The 18,045-nt window shown below is 39.1% G+C and overlaps 2 protein-coding genes and 1 long non-coding RNA gene across 4 annotated transcripts in view; 2 read left to right on the forward strand and 1 right to left on the reverse strand.

Moving 5' to 3' along the window:
* The window catches only part of mettl25 (methyltransferase like 25), a 30,974-nt gene extending 16,248 nt beyond the window's left edge, over nt 1–14,726 (reverse strand). For both annotated transcript variants that reach the window (XM_047389740.1, XM_047389739.1), the window contains exons 1-10: nt 14,255–14,726; nt 13,406–13,576; nt 13,143–13,249; nt 12,447–13,004; nt 11,255–11,402; nt 5,865–5,962; nt 3,730–3,759; nt 3,151–3,224; nt 682–775; nt 238–312 (exon numbers count right to left, since the gene is read on the reverse strand). In XM_047389740.1, coding sequence (XP_047245696.1) covers nt 238–312; nt 682–775; nt 3,151–3,224; nt 3,730–3,759; nt 5,865–5,962; nt 11,255–11,402; nt 12,447–13,004; nt 13,143–13,249; nt 13,406–13,576; nt 14,255–14,471 — 1,572 coding nt within the window. In that variant the 5' untranslated portion in view covers nt 14,472–14,726. The remainder of the gene's footprint in view (nt 1–237; nt 313–681; nt 776–3,150; nt 3,225–3,729; nt 3,760–5,864; nt 5,963–11,254; nt 11,403–12,446; nt 13,005–13,142; nt 13,250–13,405; nt 13,577–14,254) is intronic.
* LOC124882984 lies at nt 11,343–12,227 on the forward strand. The gene is made up of 2 exons (XR_007042052.1): nt 11,343–11,639; nt 11,725–12,227. It is a non-coding gene; the product is annotated as an uncharacterized LOC124882984 (long non-coding RNA).
* Nucleotides 14,727–14,873: 147 nt separating the features above from the next.
* On the forward strand, nt 14,874–17,786 carry ccdc59 (coiled-coil domain containing 59). The gene is made up of 4 exons (XM_047389745.1): nt 14,874–15,148; nt 16,363–16,696; nt 17,150–17,258; nt 17,341–17,786. Exons 1-4 carry the CDS (start codon nt 15,001–15,003, stop codon nt 17,503–17,505), a joined length of 756 nt encoding a protein of 251 aa, XP_047245701.1. The 5' UTR covers nt 14,874–15,000; the 3' UTR covers nt 17,506–17,786.
* The last annotated feature ends 259 nt before the right edge of the window (nt 17,787–18,045 follow it).

Consider the following 18,045-nt stretch of genomic DNA (forward strand, 5'->3'; position numbering starts at 1 on the left):
TTTCCCAGTTGTTTTTTAACCTCAATCATGAAGTATGAAAGCAACATTTCACAAGGAATTTGTGGCAGATATTTATATGATCGTCAAACTTCGAAGACTAAATGAATGGATTTAACTCAATTCGACAGTAAATACACGTCCCTTATTTGATTTACCCATAGTTATTCAAAGCTTGACAATATTTCAATCAAATTTAAGACTGTCCCAAGCTGTGGGTGTCCACTAAAGTGTACTTACCAGGTTAAAAGCATGCATCTCGTCCATCCGTGCTTCGTATGTGTCGTGGTAGCTCTGAATGTCACTGTCACAGAGCTGGTAAGGAAGACTGGGTTTAGCAATTCAAACATTGAGGGTATGGAAAAGCTAAAGGAATAAAAGTGAGGCTTTGAAAGAAGACAGTCAGTGAGGCTTGTAAATAGTTTAAGATTTTTAGGACTTGTGAGAAACATACTGCAGATAGAAAAACGTCATCCCATTCTGGGACAACCAGACGTTTGCCTGGCAGCCTTATGAACCATGACAACATCTTTATAGCTTGCTGAAATAATACTTGTAGTTTCTAAATACAGATCTGATCTTAACCTGGTGGTGAAAATGCAAAATATATGTTTATGTTATGTTTCCAAGATATGTTTGTTCCTGGAAGGTGCTGTAAGATGAATGTAATATTCTGCGTCTGACCTTTGAGTCATCCAGCTCTAATCTGCGCAGAGCTCGGCGAACGTAGTCCACAAATGATTTTGCTCTGGAATAAACATTTCCAACCCGCTTTTCACTGTGGAACAAAGACATTATTTCTCAGATCTGGCGCAGTCAAACAAACAACCTGTCACTTGTTCAACCTCCTAATGTGTCGCCAGTTTTGCTTTAAATCACACTTTGGCAATCAAACCCTACCAAAGGTCTTAACAATGATGAATAGGTTCTGTCTAGAAGAAAATAATGGATATTCGATGCTAATGCCTGTCATTAAACTGAAGGACAGGGAGCAGGAAGGGCTCAGTGTCTTTTAAGAATATTTGATCTTGTCTGCAGCATAACCATTTGATAAGGACTGAAATGAGGTCAGCTGCATTTCCTCCTATTGTTCCCTGATGAAATCTTGCACTGAGAAACTACACTTCCACACTAATTGAAAATGTGAAATTGTGAAGGTGTAAAATATCAGCTTTTTTTGAAAGCCTTGTAAGGCATATGCTTCAATAACTAGTTTTAATTTGAACTGTATGAGCTGAAATTCAGACCTAACCCTAACCTATAAGGGCTATTTTATTGGTTTATTATCTTTATTTATTTTATTGGGTTAAAACATATCCAAAACAAAAAGTTCTAAACAGAAATTTGAAAAATGCCAAACCCGTGAATATATGCAGCTCTAAATACTAAGCACAAAGTTTGAAATACCTTATCTAGCTGGCACTGTTAAACCTTTTTAATGATGTTTAGGAAAATTACCTGCGCGTATCTACATTTTGAATGTTCCCTGCACTAATTAGTATGTAAATAAAAGCTTAAAATATCAAGATATGGTCCATACTAACAGAAGTCATAGCTGCTGGATGACTGATGGACTAAAAATTTAACAACACATAGTGATCACTTGACTTTTACTGAAATATTTGGTTGTGCTTAACATGCATCAATACCTGTTAGAAGCAATTAGGATAATTTTGGCATATTTTGGACATATTTTGCTCGTGTTCAACGTCCTGTTCCTCTTTTGCTGTTTCCTGTTAGTTCTCTTATTATTATTAAAAACGTCATTAAGCTCAGCCCACCATCTTTTCTGTGCTTTGGTTCTTTAACTAACCCACATCATATGACAGCCATAGTTAGGCAGAAAAGGACATAATTATCCCTTCAAATTATACCTGATCTAAATCATCTCACAATTATAGTTCCTTGCATGGATACCTACTCCAAGGATTGTTCTGCCATGTACATCATCAAACTTCAATTGATTTTATTGGAATTTTATGTGATAAACCAACACAAAGTAGCACATCATGTGAGGTGTAAGAAAAATAATACATGCTTGCCAAATGTTTTACAAACTAGCAAGTGTATAATGCTTTGTATTCAGCCCCCTTCACTCTAATAAAAATACAGTCTCAACAGATTTAGTCTTTATGGAAGACAGGCAAAAAGAAAGTATTCAAAGCTGTAAAAAGTCAATTTGCAGTTTGCCACAAACTATGCATGGGAGGCAGCAAGCAAGTGAAAGGTGCTCTGATAGAACAGAATAGAATAGAATAGAATTTGATGACACCAAAGTTGAACCTTTCGTCTTACATACAAAACACAATGTGTGGTCAAATTCTAGCAATGCACATCACCCTACATCCTCATCATGCTGTGGGATGTTTTTCTTCAGGTTCAGGCCACATTATTACAATTTTTACTTGCAAAAACATTTGAAAGTCAATGTATCCTTTTTCTTAATCTTCACAATTATGCATTACATTGTGTTGGTCTATCTCAGCAAATATAAGTAAAATACATTAAAGTCTGTGGTTGAAATGTGACATATTGAAAAGGAATAGGGGTATGAATACTTTTGCAAGGCACTGTAAATTGCTTATGGAAAAACTGTGCCGGACCTACTATCAGGATGAAGTAAAAATAACCTTCACTTTTCCACTAGCTCTATTGTTAGCTCAGCTTGTTTAAACTGATCAAATACTTCCAACAAAGTATTGATCGTTGGAATGGTAAGAGACTGTTATGATACTGCAAGCATGGGGGAAATCAAATCTAAAAGCAGTGACATGATGAGCTATACAGTCAGTACTTTCTGGTATTTCTACTTTAGCTGTAGCTGTTTATATTCTTAATGTTTTAATATATGACTGTCAACACTTCTAAGTAAGTCTTTGTTTCAACAGAGAATTATTTTCAACTCTGAGGTCTGGTACAATTCATGGCCCGCTCCATAACTGAGTACATATGGCTTTTGTTTGCAAGTCTTGGTTCAATTGGAACTCAAACAAACCAGAACCAAAAGGTTTTTCTTTTTGGGTCAGTACAGTAAAAACAAACCCTTTGGACTGCTTTAAAAGCTTGACGCCTGCTCTGTTTTGCATCGTTCTCACCAATTTAACTGTTGATGTAACCATTAAACAGACAAAATGTCTTAAATTACTGTGTTACCTTTTATAGGAGCTGTAGTGGTCCCTCAGAATAACATGAAGTACTGCTCGATAGAACAAAGACTCCATCTGAATCTAAAGAAAATACACACAGCAGTTTACTGTATGTTTCCAAACATGTGCTTGAATATTTCTTACACTTCCCCAAACTTAATGTAACACAATCAGACAATCAAGCCTGTTTTTGGACTCATGCCGCAGCTTTAGCAGTAATGATCAATCTTTCTGTGATTGCATTAATATTTATAAACATTCCATATTAATGGCAGCGGATATCATGTATCGGAATTGGCCTGTAGCCTCTTAGCTCCATGTTTCGAATAAATATACCAAAGTCATTCAAAGACTTAAAACAACAGCAGAATTAATGGACTGACTGCTTAAATGCATGCAGGAGATCTACAGCCATGATAAAGCAGACTGGGAGGTTATTAATTGTGCACGTTTGTGATTTGAAATAAGCTGATGGATTTGTTTAGTTAAAAGAACTGAAAGAATCGCTACGGATGTTTCCATCCTAGAGTGACAATGACTTTTAGTTGATTATATTGAAAATGATAAGTAGGAATGTTTTACTTACACCCTGGCCGAGTGAGACTCTCTCCAGCGCCTGTTTTGTAGAAAAATAAAAGACTGTTGTGATGAAGTGTGTTCTGGCAGGGAAAGAAATCTGCTGCAGACAGGAGGAGGAAAACTGAACCAAAACATTATGACCACCTCTACTTAATATGATGATGATGGTTCATGTGAAGCTGCTAAATCTGTGAAACACATGGATTCTACAAGGCTTTCCAAAGTTTGCAAGTGTGACCACCTCTATATAAAAAAAAAACGTTTTATCAGTTTGTTGCCCGAGCGTAACGATGTGTTTTAACTCAAGGCTAAGCTGGAAAGACAACAGCAATGACAGTTGTTGTTGCCCATCAGTCTGGGAAGGGTTATAAGGTCACTTGCATGCTATTTTACAGCCTAAAAAGTATTCACTGCTTAAAAGGTGTTTAAGACATTAGCTAATCTTTCCAAGAATGTAATTTAATCTAATCTTCAACAATATTCTTCAAGTCTTTCTACTTTCACAACAAATGCATTTGAAGCCAAACAATAAAACATCATTCTAAATAACTAGTACTAAACAAGTTAGACATTGACAAGTTAATATAAAAAGCTCTGTAAATGACAAATGCCTACATTTCTTTTTTTTTTTTTTATTAGAAAGAATTAGTCTGTTTGTACCACCTGGCTGTTACTAGGAGGTGTAGCTAAATAAACTTGGCATCCATGCAACGCACCAGACCCTCAACATGATTGCCCGCCACCAAGCTCAGCAGTCGGTTCGATGTTTACTTTTAAAATCCTCATCTTGACTCCTCCACAAATTTGGAGGCTCCCAAAAAGTATATGCAGTTGTTCTTAAACAAATAAGACTGCGATCAATCATTTCAAAACCTGATATTCATCCTGCCTAATGCGATCAAAACTCAATCAAATCTGTTTGAATAAACAGCACACAATAAATAAAAAAAGCAGCATTAACCAGGATGCATAAATGTGCAAACCCTAGAACTGATACTTTTCTGAAGCACTTTTCTGATTCGTTTTCAGCAACAACAAAAAAAGTTTTCTTTCCTGACTTAATATACACTGCTCAAAAAAATAAAGGGAACACTTAAACAACACAATATAACTCCAAGTAAATCAAACTTCTGTGACATCAAACTGTCCACTTAGGAAGCAACACTGATTGACAATCAATTTCTCATGCTGTTGTGTAAATGGAAAAGACAACAGGAGGAAATCTTTGGCGATTAGCAAGACACACTCAATAAAGGAGTGGTTCTGCAGGTGGGGACCACAGACCACTTTTCAGTACCTCTGCTTTCTGGCTGATGTTTTGGTCACTTTTGAATGTTGGTGGTGCTTTCACACTCGTGGTAGCATGAGACGGACTCTACAACCCACACAAGTGGCTCAGGTAGTGCAGCTCATCCAGGATGGCACATCAATGTGAGCTGTGGAAAGAAGGTTTGCTGTGTCTGTCAGCGTAGTGTCCAGAGCCTGGAGGCGCTACCAGGAGACAGGCCAGTACACCAGGAGTGTGTGACTCCAAATCCAGGCCTCCATTGGTTAATAAATTTGATTTCCATTGATGATTTTTGTCAGCAAATTCAACTTTGTACAGAACAAAGTATTCAATGAGAATATTTCATTCATTCAGATCTAGGATGTGTTATTTGAGTGTTTATTTTTTTGAGCAGTGTATAATTTTTAATGAGCACAACAGAGCTAAGCTGTATACCACAACGACCTACCAAATGGTGCTCTAAGTAGTTTCAAGTGAAAGCTAAGAAAAGATAACATCGCAAGGTCATTTTGCATGGGTCTTTTGTGAAATTTGGTGTACCAGGCTTTGCATTTCGTAAGTTCCCCTTGCTAATTGTCTGCTCAGAATAGTTTCGCTAATGTCAAACTTACTCAGGTACCCACCTTTGAACATTTATTCCTCCCCCAACCACAAGAACTGAATCCCTACTTACCAGCCAACAGACTTCAGACCTGTACCCACAGCCCCATAACACAATAATTAAAAAAGTATTGGCTTCATCTGTGGGTCATGAAAACTGTCTTGGCCCGTCATCCTTCTTAACTGTCAGCTTGAGGGTTTTGTTAACAAAGACATGCCTGACAACACACATTTCTTTGTGTCATCGCACTCACCAAACATGCTGACATCCTGGCATTTCTGCCGCAGAACCAGGACTGATTGCGGAGGTACTGACTCAGAGGGAAACCGCACACAGTCTGCAAGGGTTTCTCTGTGAGGGAACAGACAGAGATAAACTCAGAGTTCGCTGACTGAACATTTGGCCTCTCTAAAATGGTTTTCCACTAGTGTCATACTGCTTTAAAACGGGCAAAATTCCAGCTTGCATCTATGCACTTTTGTGTAGCCTGAAGTGATGCTGAATGGCAGGAATTATGATACTTGTCTTTCTTTTGTAAAAGACATGACAGTACACAAAACTCTCATATTTAAAAACTTCAATGTATTTCATTGGAATTTATTGTGACGGACCAACATAAAGTAGAACATATTTGTAAAGCAGAAGGGAAACAAATAAAGTGTGGCATGCATTTGTATTCAGTGATTACTTTAGAACAGGTGTTTCCAACTCCAGTTCTGCAGAGCTACTGTCCTGCAAAGTTGTTTCCCTGCTCAAAAGCACCTCAATTATATGACTGAAATACCTCCTCATCATGTCATAAAGGTTCTACCGAGGCCTGGTAATTCATTTGATTCAGGTGTGTTGGAGTAGAGATGCATCTAAAAGCTGCAGGACAGTAGCTTTCCAGGACTGGAGTTGGAGACCCTTGCTTTAGAACCACTAACAGGTTTTCTTGCAGGATTACTTGTATTTAGGTCCAACCATTTTCCAGTCAATGCTGATTAGCTTCACTATCCCTGCTAGTGAAAAGCATTCCCTTCCCTACAGCATAATGCTGCCAACACTATGTGGCACTGTGGGATTGGTGTATCCATGGCTATGTCCAGTGTGATTTTTTCGTGTTTGCGGGTAGAACAAAATGTTTCATTTTGGATTTTATTTAGAAGTATCATATATCTGTTTTTTCAGATTTTTTTTTTGTAAAAATGTACCATGAATCCTTTTCCTTCCACTTCACAGTTATGAATTAGTTCATGTTTGTTTATGATATGAAATCACAATAAAATACAATACAGGTGTGTACTTGGAATGTTCAAGTGTGAACTCTTTTGCAAGACACTGTAAATTGTACAGTTACTTTACAATGCAGTGTTTTCATTTACCAGCATAGTATAGCTATGATTTATTTATTTATGATTCATTTATTTATTTATTTATGATTTATTTCATGAATCTTAGCAATTATACCACACACAAAAATATTGGTTCATTTCATCCAAAAGTTGAAAGTCAATGTTGTTATCCACTTGATTCTACATAATGTGTTTCTCCAACGGAATCACTACTCAGACTTAAGAAGGAAAATTAGTTGTCTTAATCAGGAGTCTGAATGATTTGTCCGCACTAACGTTTTCAAAAAAATGTGACCCTTTGCAAACTGTTGCTTAAAACATGTATGCTTAAAACTTGGATTAATAATATTTATAGTCTACCTGAGGTGTATAACATACAAGTATATACACTGCAAATCTGCATTAAAGCGTATGCACAACTATGAAACGCACGAGCCAAACCGAATTAAGCAATTTCAGGGCAAGTCATATGTAAAAATGAATTCACAGTGGGTCTGCAGTTGTAGAAGTTTTTAGAATTATGAACCACATATTTTTAACCAAGGGAGTTTTAAGAGCCTTCAAGCACAGAGTTCAAATGGGAGGGTAGTGGGTGTTACTACTTGACAGCCTAACACTCTTCTCATGTCATTTCTAAAAGGGGTCAGTGACTGAGGGCAAGGCACAACGTATGCCGAAGGATGCAATGTAAGTAGGCACTAATAGCATGCTTCTTTAATGTAAGGTTGTGGTCAGGTTAAACTGTTCTGGACACACAATCACATTAGCAGCCATGTTAACTTCCCCCTCCACCCAGCATATAACCTGCTGACACAGAGGCTTAGAATCAAATGAAGAGAAAAAGCCCCCTCCCCCTGTCTGAATGTTAAAAGCATAGCAAAACAGATACTCGGATACATGGAAGTTCAATGAGGTTTAAGATTGAGTCTTCACATCTGCACAAGCCTCTCTAGCCAACTATGTTTATTTTTGGCACCATGTTCACAAATGCAGGATTTTTTTGTTTGGTTTAAAATGGACCTAGGGATAACCTTGATGTGACAGCTTGTTGTGGTAGAGGAGTTGCATGACCAACTGCTTAGGAGGCAGCCCAGCTTACTAAATGAGACCACATGGAATGTGGTGGGCTTGGGTAGCCAGGAAAGGGTAAGAGCTGACCTGCTGGAAATGACACCACCACTCTGTTCTTGTTAATGTTTATTCAGGGGTTAAAAGGATGGATTATTTACAGCTGCAGGTACACAGGCACCGTGTACACCTGCAAGTACAAATCAACATGTCTGAATCCAGTTGGTTATACTCGCATGCTAAGTACTAACTTTTTTCCATCAAGAAGACGTGATGTGTATGCTGCAAAACTTTTATCAGGATGCTGCAGTGAATATTTGTGAATATTTCAGGGAACAGGCTTCACAGGCCAAGGCTGTTTGGGTGTCAACAGATGTGAGAGGTGATCCGCTGTTCTGAAGTTCTGAATACAAACAGAATTCTGTTACTTTATATTTTGTATACATATGACCTAAAATGAAATTGCTTGTTACTTGTTAAATCTAATTTTCTAATTACATTGATGAAGCATAACAATATTGGGGGTTTGGGGACCAGTGGATTTCGTCTCTTCTTTTTGCAGATGACGTGGTCCTGCTGGCCCCCTCTAGCCAAGACCTACAGCATGCGCTGGGGCGGTTCGCAACTGAGTGTGAAACGGCTGGGATGAAGATCATCTCCTCCAAGTCCGAGGCCATGGTAGTCCGAGGCCATGGTTCTCGACCGGAACATGGTGGCTTGTCCTCTTCAGGTTGGAGGGGAGTTCCTTCCTCAAGTGGAGGAGTTTAAGTATCTCTGGGTCTTGTTCACGAGTGAGGGAAGAATGGAGCGGAAGATCGACAAGACGCACGTGGGGCTGGCTGCAGACTATTTTGGGTGCCCATGCTGACTCCTGTCTACCACTGAAAGACTCAGCAATAGGCAAGTGGAAATTAAAACTAGAACATGGAACACTGGTAGAACATGGCCTGGTGATGGATCCCATTTTCTTTCAAATTTCTTTGGATGGCCAGTTTGGTGTGCTTTGCTTACCTGGGGGACACAAGCCACCAGCATACACTATGGAAAAAAAGCCAGGCCAGGGCAAGCAGTAGGATCATTTAGGCCATGTCTTGGTAGGAAAAATTGGGTCTCACAATTCATGTGGATGTTACTTTGACCACCTACCTTAGCATTGTTGCAGACCATGTACACTCTTTCATGTAAACCATATTTCTTGATGTTTGTGGTCTATTTTATCAGCATATTAAGCCTACAGAGCAAAAATGGTTCAGGAATGGTTTGAAAAGAACAATACGTTTGAGATATTGACTTGGCATCCACATTTCAAGAATCTCAATCCAACCAGGTATGCGTGGAATGTGCTATACAAACAAATATGAAGCATGGAGCTCCCACATTACAAAACAAGGATCTGCTGCTAATCTCTTGGTGCCAGATTCCACAGCACATAATGTTATGCCTAATTTGTCCAAATGCAAAGAAAAAGTTAAGATCTCTGTTATCTTTTGAGAACAGGTGTTGTTGCTGATACAGAATACCATCCTGATTCCACATGAGGTATTCTCATTGGATAATGCATTTAAAAGGAATTGCATAAATTCCAAACTAAATAAACATATAACTGGCTTGTGCGATGAAATGTTTCAACTTTCTAATTCCTTCTTATGATAAGGTGGGCCACCATGGGAGCTGGCCTGCAGCCCACACTGCAAGAATAAGCGAAGGCCTTAGTTAGAAAGAAGCAAAGCGTGGAAAGGATTGCTTTTAATTGGCTGTCATAGTATCACGTTCTGCTCCTGGCTTCTGATGTCAGGACGGGATCTGATGACTTCAGTGTGGAAAGTCGTGCTGTTAACAAGATGTTGAGAGAGGCCGCTGTAATAGCATGAAGGCACATGCGGGCAAGGTCTTACCTAATAATCTAGAAACCAAAGGACTAAACAACACTTGGATGATATCAGTCTATGATGCTATGTTTTGCCAAATTTGAGGCATCGAGAAGAGTCCTGAGTGCAAAAGATGAGTAACCTTTTTAACAGTAACAATGAATTCCTGCATACAGAGAAGCTGCCCAGTCTGTTCCTATCAATCAATTTCCTTTCTAAATAAAAAGGTTTTAAAACATCTAACTTTCAGCAGCCATCCAAAATCCATAAATCCCTTGTAAGGACTCCAACAGTTGAATCCTGGAGCTCAATATGATCTCCAGATTTGAAACTTGGCTCAATCTTTTGACCCCCTGTGGAATATTCAATGTATTTTCAACAAAATCTACACTGAAATGTTTATGTGGCGTGTGGGAGTGAGGGAAGGTGATAATTCAGTCATGATATGACCAGAGTACAGGAGCCCTAGGGTAAAATACAAAAACAAAACAATACTTGTTTGATTGTTTTGCATAGGTTTTTTTTTTTTTTTTTTTTTGGATGACCTTTGGTTTTGTTTTGTGAAATGTGTTAAATTTTTTTTTTATGGGACCTGTATTTTGTTTTCTTTTTTTTTTTTTTGTGCTTTCTGAAATAAGGTGCATTTGTTTTCGTACTCAATGAAACATTGTAAATTTGTGCTGAAAGTCAGTGCTATCTGAAACATTGTTATTTTTTTGTTTAGGATGGTATAATGCAACTTTCTATTTTGCTGTTGATTACTGCTGGTCCTTTCATCCGTTTGTAGTTTTAGTCATTTCATGCGCCAACGTTTTTAAGATATGAGACTGAGCCATCTGCCTCAGGATGGTCCCTATCAACCATGCGTCAATATGTACCCTCTAGGTCGAGCCGTTTTGACATCTAAGGGTTTCAAGTTATTGTCTATAATCTACATGTAGTCTATTGTAAAGAAATGTCCCTTATTGTTATTCTGTCTTGGTCATAACCTCTCATATCGGGTAAGGGTCAACTGGTCTAAACAGAGATCAGAATTAAAAATAAATGGAAATAGGTGATCAAGTGGAGCTTAGCATGACTTGACCTTGGACTGTCTGAAATGTTGTCTTTTTGAATTTAGGAACGGTTGTTTTGGTATTGCTGTTGATTTGATTGTTTTTGTATTTTATAAAAATTGACAATTTCTTTTATAGTAAAAGAACTAACTACAAATTATACATATGCATTTTTCTATTTGAAAATGGTCTTATGAAACTTGTCAAAACAGGTATTTTGTGTTTTCTTTACATTTTGATGTTTTATGAGGGTAACAAAGTGTTGCTTGGTCCCAGGCATTTATTCAGATCTTTGAATGTGTCAGTGTGTGTGGTTACCCAGTCCATCCAGGTTAAACTCCTCAGACAGTAGGTGATAGCAGCAGCCCACGCCACAGACTGCAGACAGCTCTGGCTTGGCCGCAAACATTCTCAGAGTGCTTGCAGCCAAGTCTCCACACGTGTGCAGGCCGACCACGACAGCCTCCTGGTGGAGAGAAGACAGTATGAGGCATAGGTGGAAGTGTGAAGATCGATGGTGTCATGTCCACAGTGGTTTGTGTACAGGCTGCATGCAGGCTGTGTTTGTGTGCTGTGTTCTCTGTGCAGGGTGTGACTGGCAGATGCTGCTGCACAGGTGTTGCTCATCTGAGAGCAATCAGCTGGGCTACTTATGGAGTGGAAACCCAGAGGGAGGCATCAGCTCGTTTTCTCACTTGGCGTGGTAACAGCTAGACCTCTGCTTCTCTGCAGTCTTGCTTCCAATCAGTTTTTTCTGATCTCCTTGTTTTTCTCCCCCTGCCTTGCAGATCACCCTTCGCTGAAGGAAGTCGTGGAACATTTCTGGTCTCTGTTTTCACTCGTGTCATGTTCAGAGGAGTTTTGGAACTCCAGCTTTGACACCTCAGCCCTGAGTCTCCTCTCTGCTTCCAACTCCAAGCCCAGATTTTCAGAAGTCACCTGAGAACCACCCGTCAACCTGCCTGTCCACCCTCCAACGTTAAAACTCTCCAACCATAGTGAAGTTTCCTGGAAGAGAAGAAATGAAGCACTTCATCCTAAAAAAAATGTTCACAGCCTGTCAGCCTCAAGCCACTGTGGAGAAGGACTTATTTTCCCCCGGTCTTGCCAAGAACCCCACCCCTCTAAGTCAGCATCTAAAAGAACACCTTCAAAGTTTCTCCGTTTCCACCCAGAGCGTTTACCAGCTTCTGTCTTTATCCCTCAGAGACCCCACGCATTTGTCCACCAGCTCCAGCCCTGGTTCCAGTCCGACCTTTATCTGTGTTTCTAAATAAACTTGTTAAAATGCTGTCTTTGTCCTCGTGGCTGTGTATCTCAGTCTAAGAAAACCCCATTATGACAGATGGAAGAATTTATTGATGATGACATGCTGTACATCCAGCACAGCATCCAGTCTGGCCGCTGTAATTTCAGAAGTTGCTGTGGGAATCAAGCTTGCTACCACACCATATGGTTCATCACGGGGAAAAAATGCATTCTCAAAATGTACCTTTTTGTGCCTCCTTACCTCCAGCTCGGTGACGAGCTCACGCAGCTCAGTTTGTGCTGTGACATAAGACGTGAGAGGTGAAAACACACCATTGACGCCCTCTGCTCTGGTCCAAGTTTTCTTCTCCAGGTTCTCTCTCTTTCTCCTTTCCCTCTCCTCAGCACTGAGCTGACTTGGAGGAACTCTGGGGGATGAAGGCTGAATCACATCTGCTGATAGGGCACTCAGAAAGAGCTCCCCTGCTTCTAGATTTAGCTCTGACTCAGTGTCTGGTGAAGCGTTGACTGACACCCTCTCTTCCTGCTGACACCCACTTTCTGCTAAAGGATCCCTGTCCTGATTCAGCTCAGGATTGATTTCAACCACCTCCTTTTGACGTGAGGATGGGGCCTCCACTTGTGTCCATGCTGCTTTTGTGCATTTGTGGTATGCTCGTGAGAACTTCTTGAGCTTTCTGTTCCTCTCTTGAGCACCATGGGTGTTAGTACTGGAGGAATCTATGCCGAACACTTGAAGGCCATACTGCAGCGACAGGAAGGAGCTCAGGTAGCCCTTCCCTGACCCCACATCTATCACCTGAAATTTAATTGATATTTTTACAATGTTTGCTTCCTTTAGAATTATAGAAAATGTGTTTACATAAAAAAAGTTATCCCATTTTACATTTTAAGTCACTACCGAGATGAAATTGCAGTGTTATTACTGTTACTCTACCTGTTTGACTCCACAATGCCGGGCCAGACAGGCCACCACCTTAGACATGCACTGGACTTCATGGGATTTCTTTGAGTTCATAAACTCATCTGGCTCCAGTTCAGTAGCTGTGTTACAAAGAAATATCCATGTTTACTTTTTCAAGAAAGTCTAAAAATGTGCCCCCAATATGTAGAACAGTTATCATGTGAGCTGAACATTTCTGGACAATCTTCTCTTGCTTTTCTAAGAATAAAGCAGTGTAAAGGTGCATTCTCCCCCACCGATTTCCACAGAATCCAACTCGTTGCCTCTGAGGTGCTGCAGCAGCTCATCCCTGCTCACACACACTCCGAGGCCTGAAAGGGATCGGGCCTTGGCTGCCTCTAGAAGCTCATGGATATCAACCAGGCGGTTTGAATTAACGCAAAACCCAAATGTAGTCTTGGAATGGTCTGTTAAAGAAGAGAAACACAGACACAAAGTGATGGAAAGATTTTGGATTTCTATTTTTAGTTAAATATGAGAATTACATTTGAAGGGGAATGGATAATGCCCTAGCTAGAGCTGCTATGATAATGGTTGCATCCAAACATTTGGGATTAATGATTTTGTCTGTTGATTTTATTGTGTATTTGTAAATCAATCCCTAATGTTAACAATTCATTGAATACTACAACTATCTGTTAATAAAAAAGATATGGATGGAGAATCTCTGGAGTTCTTTTCCAAGCGGCCTAAATGCAGCACAATTATGCAAGAAAACATGTTGGATGCTGCAAACGCCTGGAGACAAAGGTTGTTCCAGCAAGACAATTACCATCCAGCTAAAGGTACAATAGAATGGTTTAGATCAGTGTGTATTCATGAGTGAGAATGACCCGAGTCAGTTTAGACATAAATCTATGGAAAGACTGCTTTGCAGACCACTCCCTATCCAATTGGATACAACTATAAGCTTTATATTTGTAAAAAAAAAACATCATCATTCATTTCACAAGTTGGCACTAAAAACACCAATAAAATCAATTTCACATTTTCGTTGTAAAGTAACAAAGTGAGGGAAAATTAAAGGGGCGTGGATATTTTTGTCAGCCATGTACTGTTTTCCTCCCTGAGGTCTTTGTATTTACCCAGTTCTTTGTGCTGTGACTCCCTCTGCTGGTCACTACCGGAACTGACTGCTGACAGGACCTCCTGCGGCGACACAGCAACGAACCGCTTCCACACGTCGTGGGTGAAAAACTCGACTGTGTGAGCATTAGCGACGGCGAGAGTCACCGACAGAAAGCGCTTAACTTCATCTATTCGTCGTTGAATTTCTGTGAGGCTGTAGCAGGAGGGTTTCATTTTGAACAGCGCTTTAAAGAGGAGCTTCTCAAAGGCATGTGTACTGTTTCCTACTGACGACTACGTAAACCAAGTCACTAGTAGTCGAAAAGACTAGTCGATGACCTAAAGCTGTTTTTCATGCTTTTCCCTTTATATTTTACTTATATAAAGAGCATACAAATCAGGCATACTTATTTTTTACATTTTAGCTGCAATTAATTATCTCCCATCCTAAGCATTATAAAGGTTATGCCGAAAATTAACTTTAGTGAGCTTTGGTAAACGACTCAATAATTATCTTAAGACATAATATATAAAATTGTGAGAATATTGAAGTGTAATTAATTTCTGTGAAAAAACTCAAAAATGTATTTAAGTTTTTTTTTTTTTTTTTTATTGTGGTTCCGTAATCGATTCCTCCTGCCTGGTTGACCTACGTCACCACGCAGCGTCAGCAGGAAAACAGCATGCGGCGTGAGAATACCTAGCTAAAAAAGCATGCAGGAGTAAAAAAACTAACAGTTTTTCGTTATAATTTGATGTTGAGATGGCGCCGACGAACCAGAAAAGGAAACATGACAAAGCTCCAATTAAAGATGGCAATTTTAGGAAAGAAAGAAAAGTGTCAGGTGGGGTAAACAAGAAGAAGAAGTGGATCCCCCACAACAAAATATTTGAAGGCAGCGTTAGAGAAGGTAGGTCTGTCTTTACACGGGGTTGTTTTCCACCATTCTGTTAGTTAGTTTATTAGCTAGCAGTTGTTGGGCAATGTGAACGATTCATACTAATTTGTAAAATATAATATACCCCGCATAATTACAGTGCCTTGAAAAAGTATTTATACTCCATGTTTTGCCACGTTATAGCCACCGACTTCAGATTTATGAATGTGTTTTTCTTTTTTTGTTTTTTTTTAGAAAATAGCTCAAACTCTTTGAGATTGAATCGAGAGCATCTGTTAACATATACATTTACAAGTCTTACCACAGATGTTCAGTTGGGTTAAGCTTTTACTTTGACTGGGCCAGTCTAACACAGTATGTTCTGTGATCTAAATCAGGGGTTTCAATCACAGGTCCTCTAGGGATTGTGTCCTTTAGCTTTTAGACGCCTGAATCCAATAAAAAGCTAATTTAAAAGACTCTAAAACTTGATTACATGTTGAGGAGGTAATTCAGGTATGTTGCAGCAAACTGGCTAATGCTGCCACCACCATACTGGCCAAAATGTTGTAGACTCTTACTGAGCACCTTCTTCCAAATGTTTGCTGAGTCCCCTACATGGCTGGGGTCAAACTACAAATAGGACATTTATGCCTTTTTTTCTGGCTACTTGCCAATGAAGGCCACATCTTGATAACTGATCCTCTCAACTGAGCTGGGGTTTTTGCAGCTCCACCAGAGCGGCCATGGATCTCTTGGCTGCTTCTCTGGTTAATGCCTCCTTGCCTGTCCTTTCAGTTCAAGTGTACAGCTATCTCTTGCCAGGTTTGCAGTTTTGTTGTGCACTTTTCATCACCAGGCGATGAATTGAAAAGTTTCTCATGGGATTATGAGAAAGCTGGGTTTATAACCAAAACCCAGCTTTGAGCTTCTCCACAACCTTCTCCCTGACCTGTCTGCTGTTTTATCTGCAAGAAAACGTTGAAAACAATGTATACTTTTCCACCTCACAATTAGTCCACACTGCCTCTTAAATTACATAAAATCCCAATAAATACATTGAGGTTTATGAATGTAACATGGCTAAGTGTGTCAATGTTTTTGCTAGGAACTTTTTATAGATCCAAGCTTTAAAACTATTCATTGAGTTTGAGTCAAACCCCAACAATATTTCCTAAATAACTGTCAAAATTGAGCATCAGATTGGCATTTTAATATATGATCAACTTTTTGGTTTTTCTCTTCAGGTCAAGGGTTTGCTTTTCAGAAAAAGGAAAAAGTCAAACATGAGTACAACAAACTGCTGCGAAGGGAGCGTAAGAAGAACCCCAAGGCCAAAGTGGTGTACAAGGAGGAGTACCCTGAACACCTCAAGCATCTGTACCTTGCGGAGGCTGAGAAAATGAGGAATGAAGCCTGGGCAAACAGAGTGAACAGGAGCAAACTGAGGATTAAGGGGCAGCTCAAAGATGGAGATGAAAATGATGCTGATGGCGTTGATGCAGGCATTACCGGAGGATCTGAGCTGACGGATTCTGTTTCTGGGAACCCTGAACCAGCAATAGCCTCCGAGAAAGAAAGGTGACAATTTGTTCTCTGTCATAACACAAATAAACCATAGGTAGGCAAGCGGGAGTTTCTCTGTTTTAGGATATAGTGTAGAATTAACTAAAACCTGATTATTTAATTTATCCTATAAATGAAAAGAGGCAATTATTTGGTGCTCTTAGTAAGTTTGCTCACTTAAAAAGACATAAAAGATAAAACTGTTAAACACAACAGTAAGATTTTTCTTGTTTTATTCTTTTAAAGATCTAAATGATCAACAAACTTATTTATAAAACACATTAAAAAAAAAACTGCAAGTTAGCCCAGAGTGCTGTACACAAATAGATAAATAAATAAAATATATATACATATAACATACCTTTTTAAGTTTAAGAAAGTCAGTAAAAATGGTATGTAGACAATTTCATGTGGATTCCCAATTAATTTTGAAAAATAATCTATAAAGCTGATTTTATTTCTTTTTAGTTTGCCAATAAGCAACCGCATGCGAAAAAAAATGCAAAGCAAGACCTCTTACCAGCAGACAATGGAGAAATTTGAGAAAATCCAGGAGAAGAGAAGACAGAAGAAAGAGGTGAAGGCTTTTTCTTTCTTGTTTCTTCTCACATAATGTTTTGTGACCGATTTTCTTTATTGTATTTCTAATATAATTCCAGGAGTACCTGAAGAACAAGCAGCAGAAAGAAGAAGCCATTCAGAGATACAAGCAAAAGAAAATTGAGACGTTCCGTATGCTGAGCAAAAAGACCAAGAAAGGACAGCCAAACTTCAACGTGCAAATGGAGTATTTACTTCAGAAGATCCAAAGAACTGATAAATGACTTCTCTGCTTGAAAGATCTTACTGACTACCATTTAAAACCTGAACAAGAGTTATTTTTGAACTCTTTTTGTCTGAAATGACAAATGTTCAGCTGAAAATCAGAAAAACTTCTGTCGGGGTGTTTTGCAGCATTTGTATGCAAAGCAAAAGGAACCTACAACTGCTAAACCATGGTTGATTTTAGTGTTAAACCACAAGATGTCACAATTAGATGTGGAGAGATATACTGTTGGATTTATTTTAAGATTGTTTCCTGTATAAAATAAAAAATATTAATACATTTTCTTTTGTGGTAAACTGATACAAAAATCTGTTTTAGACAAATAACACCATCTTTCAACATTTAGTTGACTACTAATGTTTAATTTCCTCTTCAAGTATTAGTTGATTAATCAATCATTGTTGTCATATGGAATAAATGTTCTGCACAAATTAAGCCTGCAGACAGAGTTGACTGCAGTCCTGTGTGTGTGTGTGTATGTGAGAGAGAGAGCGAGAGCAGCTGGTGGATCTGGGCTGAAAAGCTTCAGGCCGTTTCC

This window comes from Girardinichthys multiradiatus, chromosome 17 (assembly GCF_021462225.1).
Source record: "Girardinichthys multiradiatus isolate DD_20200921_A chromosome 17, DD_fGirMul_XY1, whole genome shotgun sequence".
NCBI classification, from domain to species: Eukaryota; Metazoa; Chordata; class Actinopteri; order Cyprinodontiformes; family Goodeidae; genus Girardinichthys; species Girardinichthys multiradiatus.

Bases quoted from the DNA above. Each gene is read 5' to 3' on its own strand.
- ccdc59 (XM_047389745.1), top strand. From the start codon at position 15,001: ATGGCGCCGACGAACCAGAAAAGGAAACATGACAAAGCTCCAATTAAA. The intron at 16,697-17,149 runs GTGACAATTTGT...ATTTCTTTTTAG, and splicing joins ATAGCCTCCGAGAAAGAAAG to TTTGCCAATAAGCAACCGCA. The intron at 17,259-17,340 runs GTGAAGGCTTTT...ATATAATTCCAG, and splicing joins AGAGAAGACAGAAGAAAGAG to GAGTACCTGAAGAACAAGCA.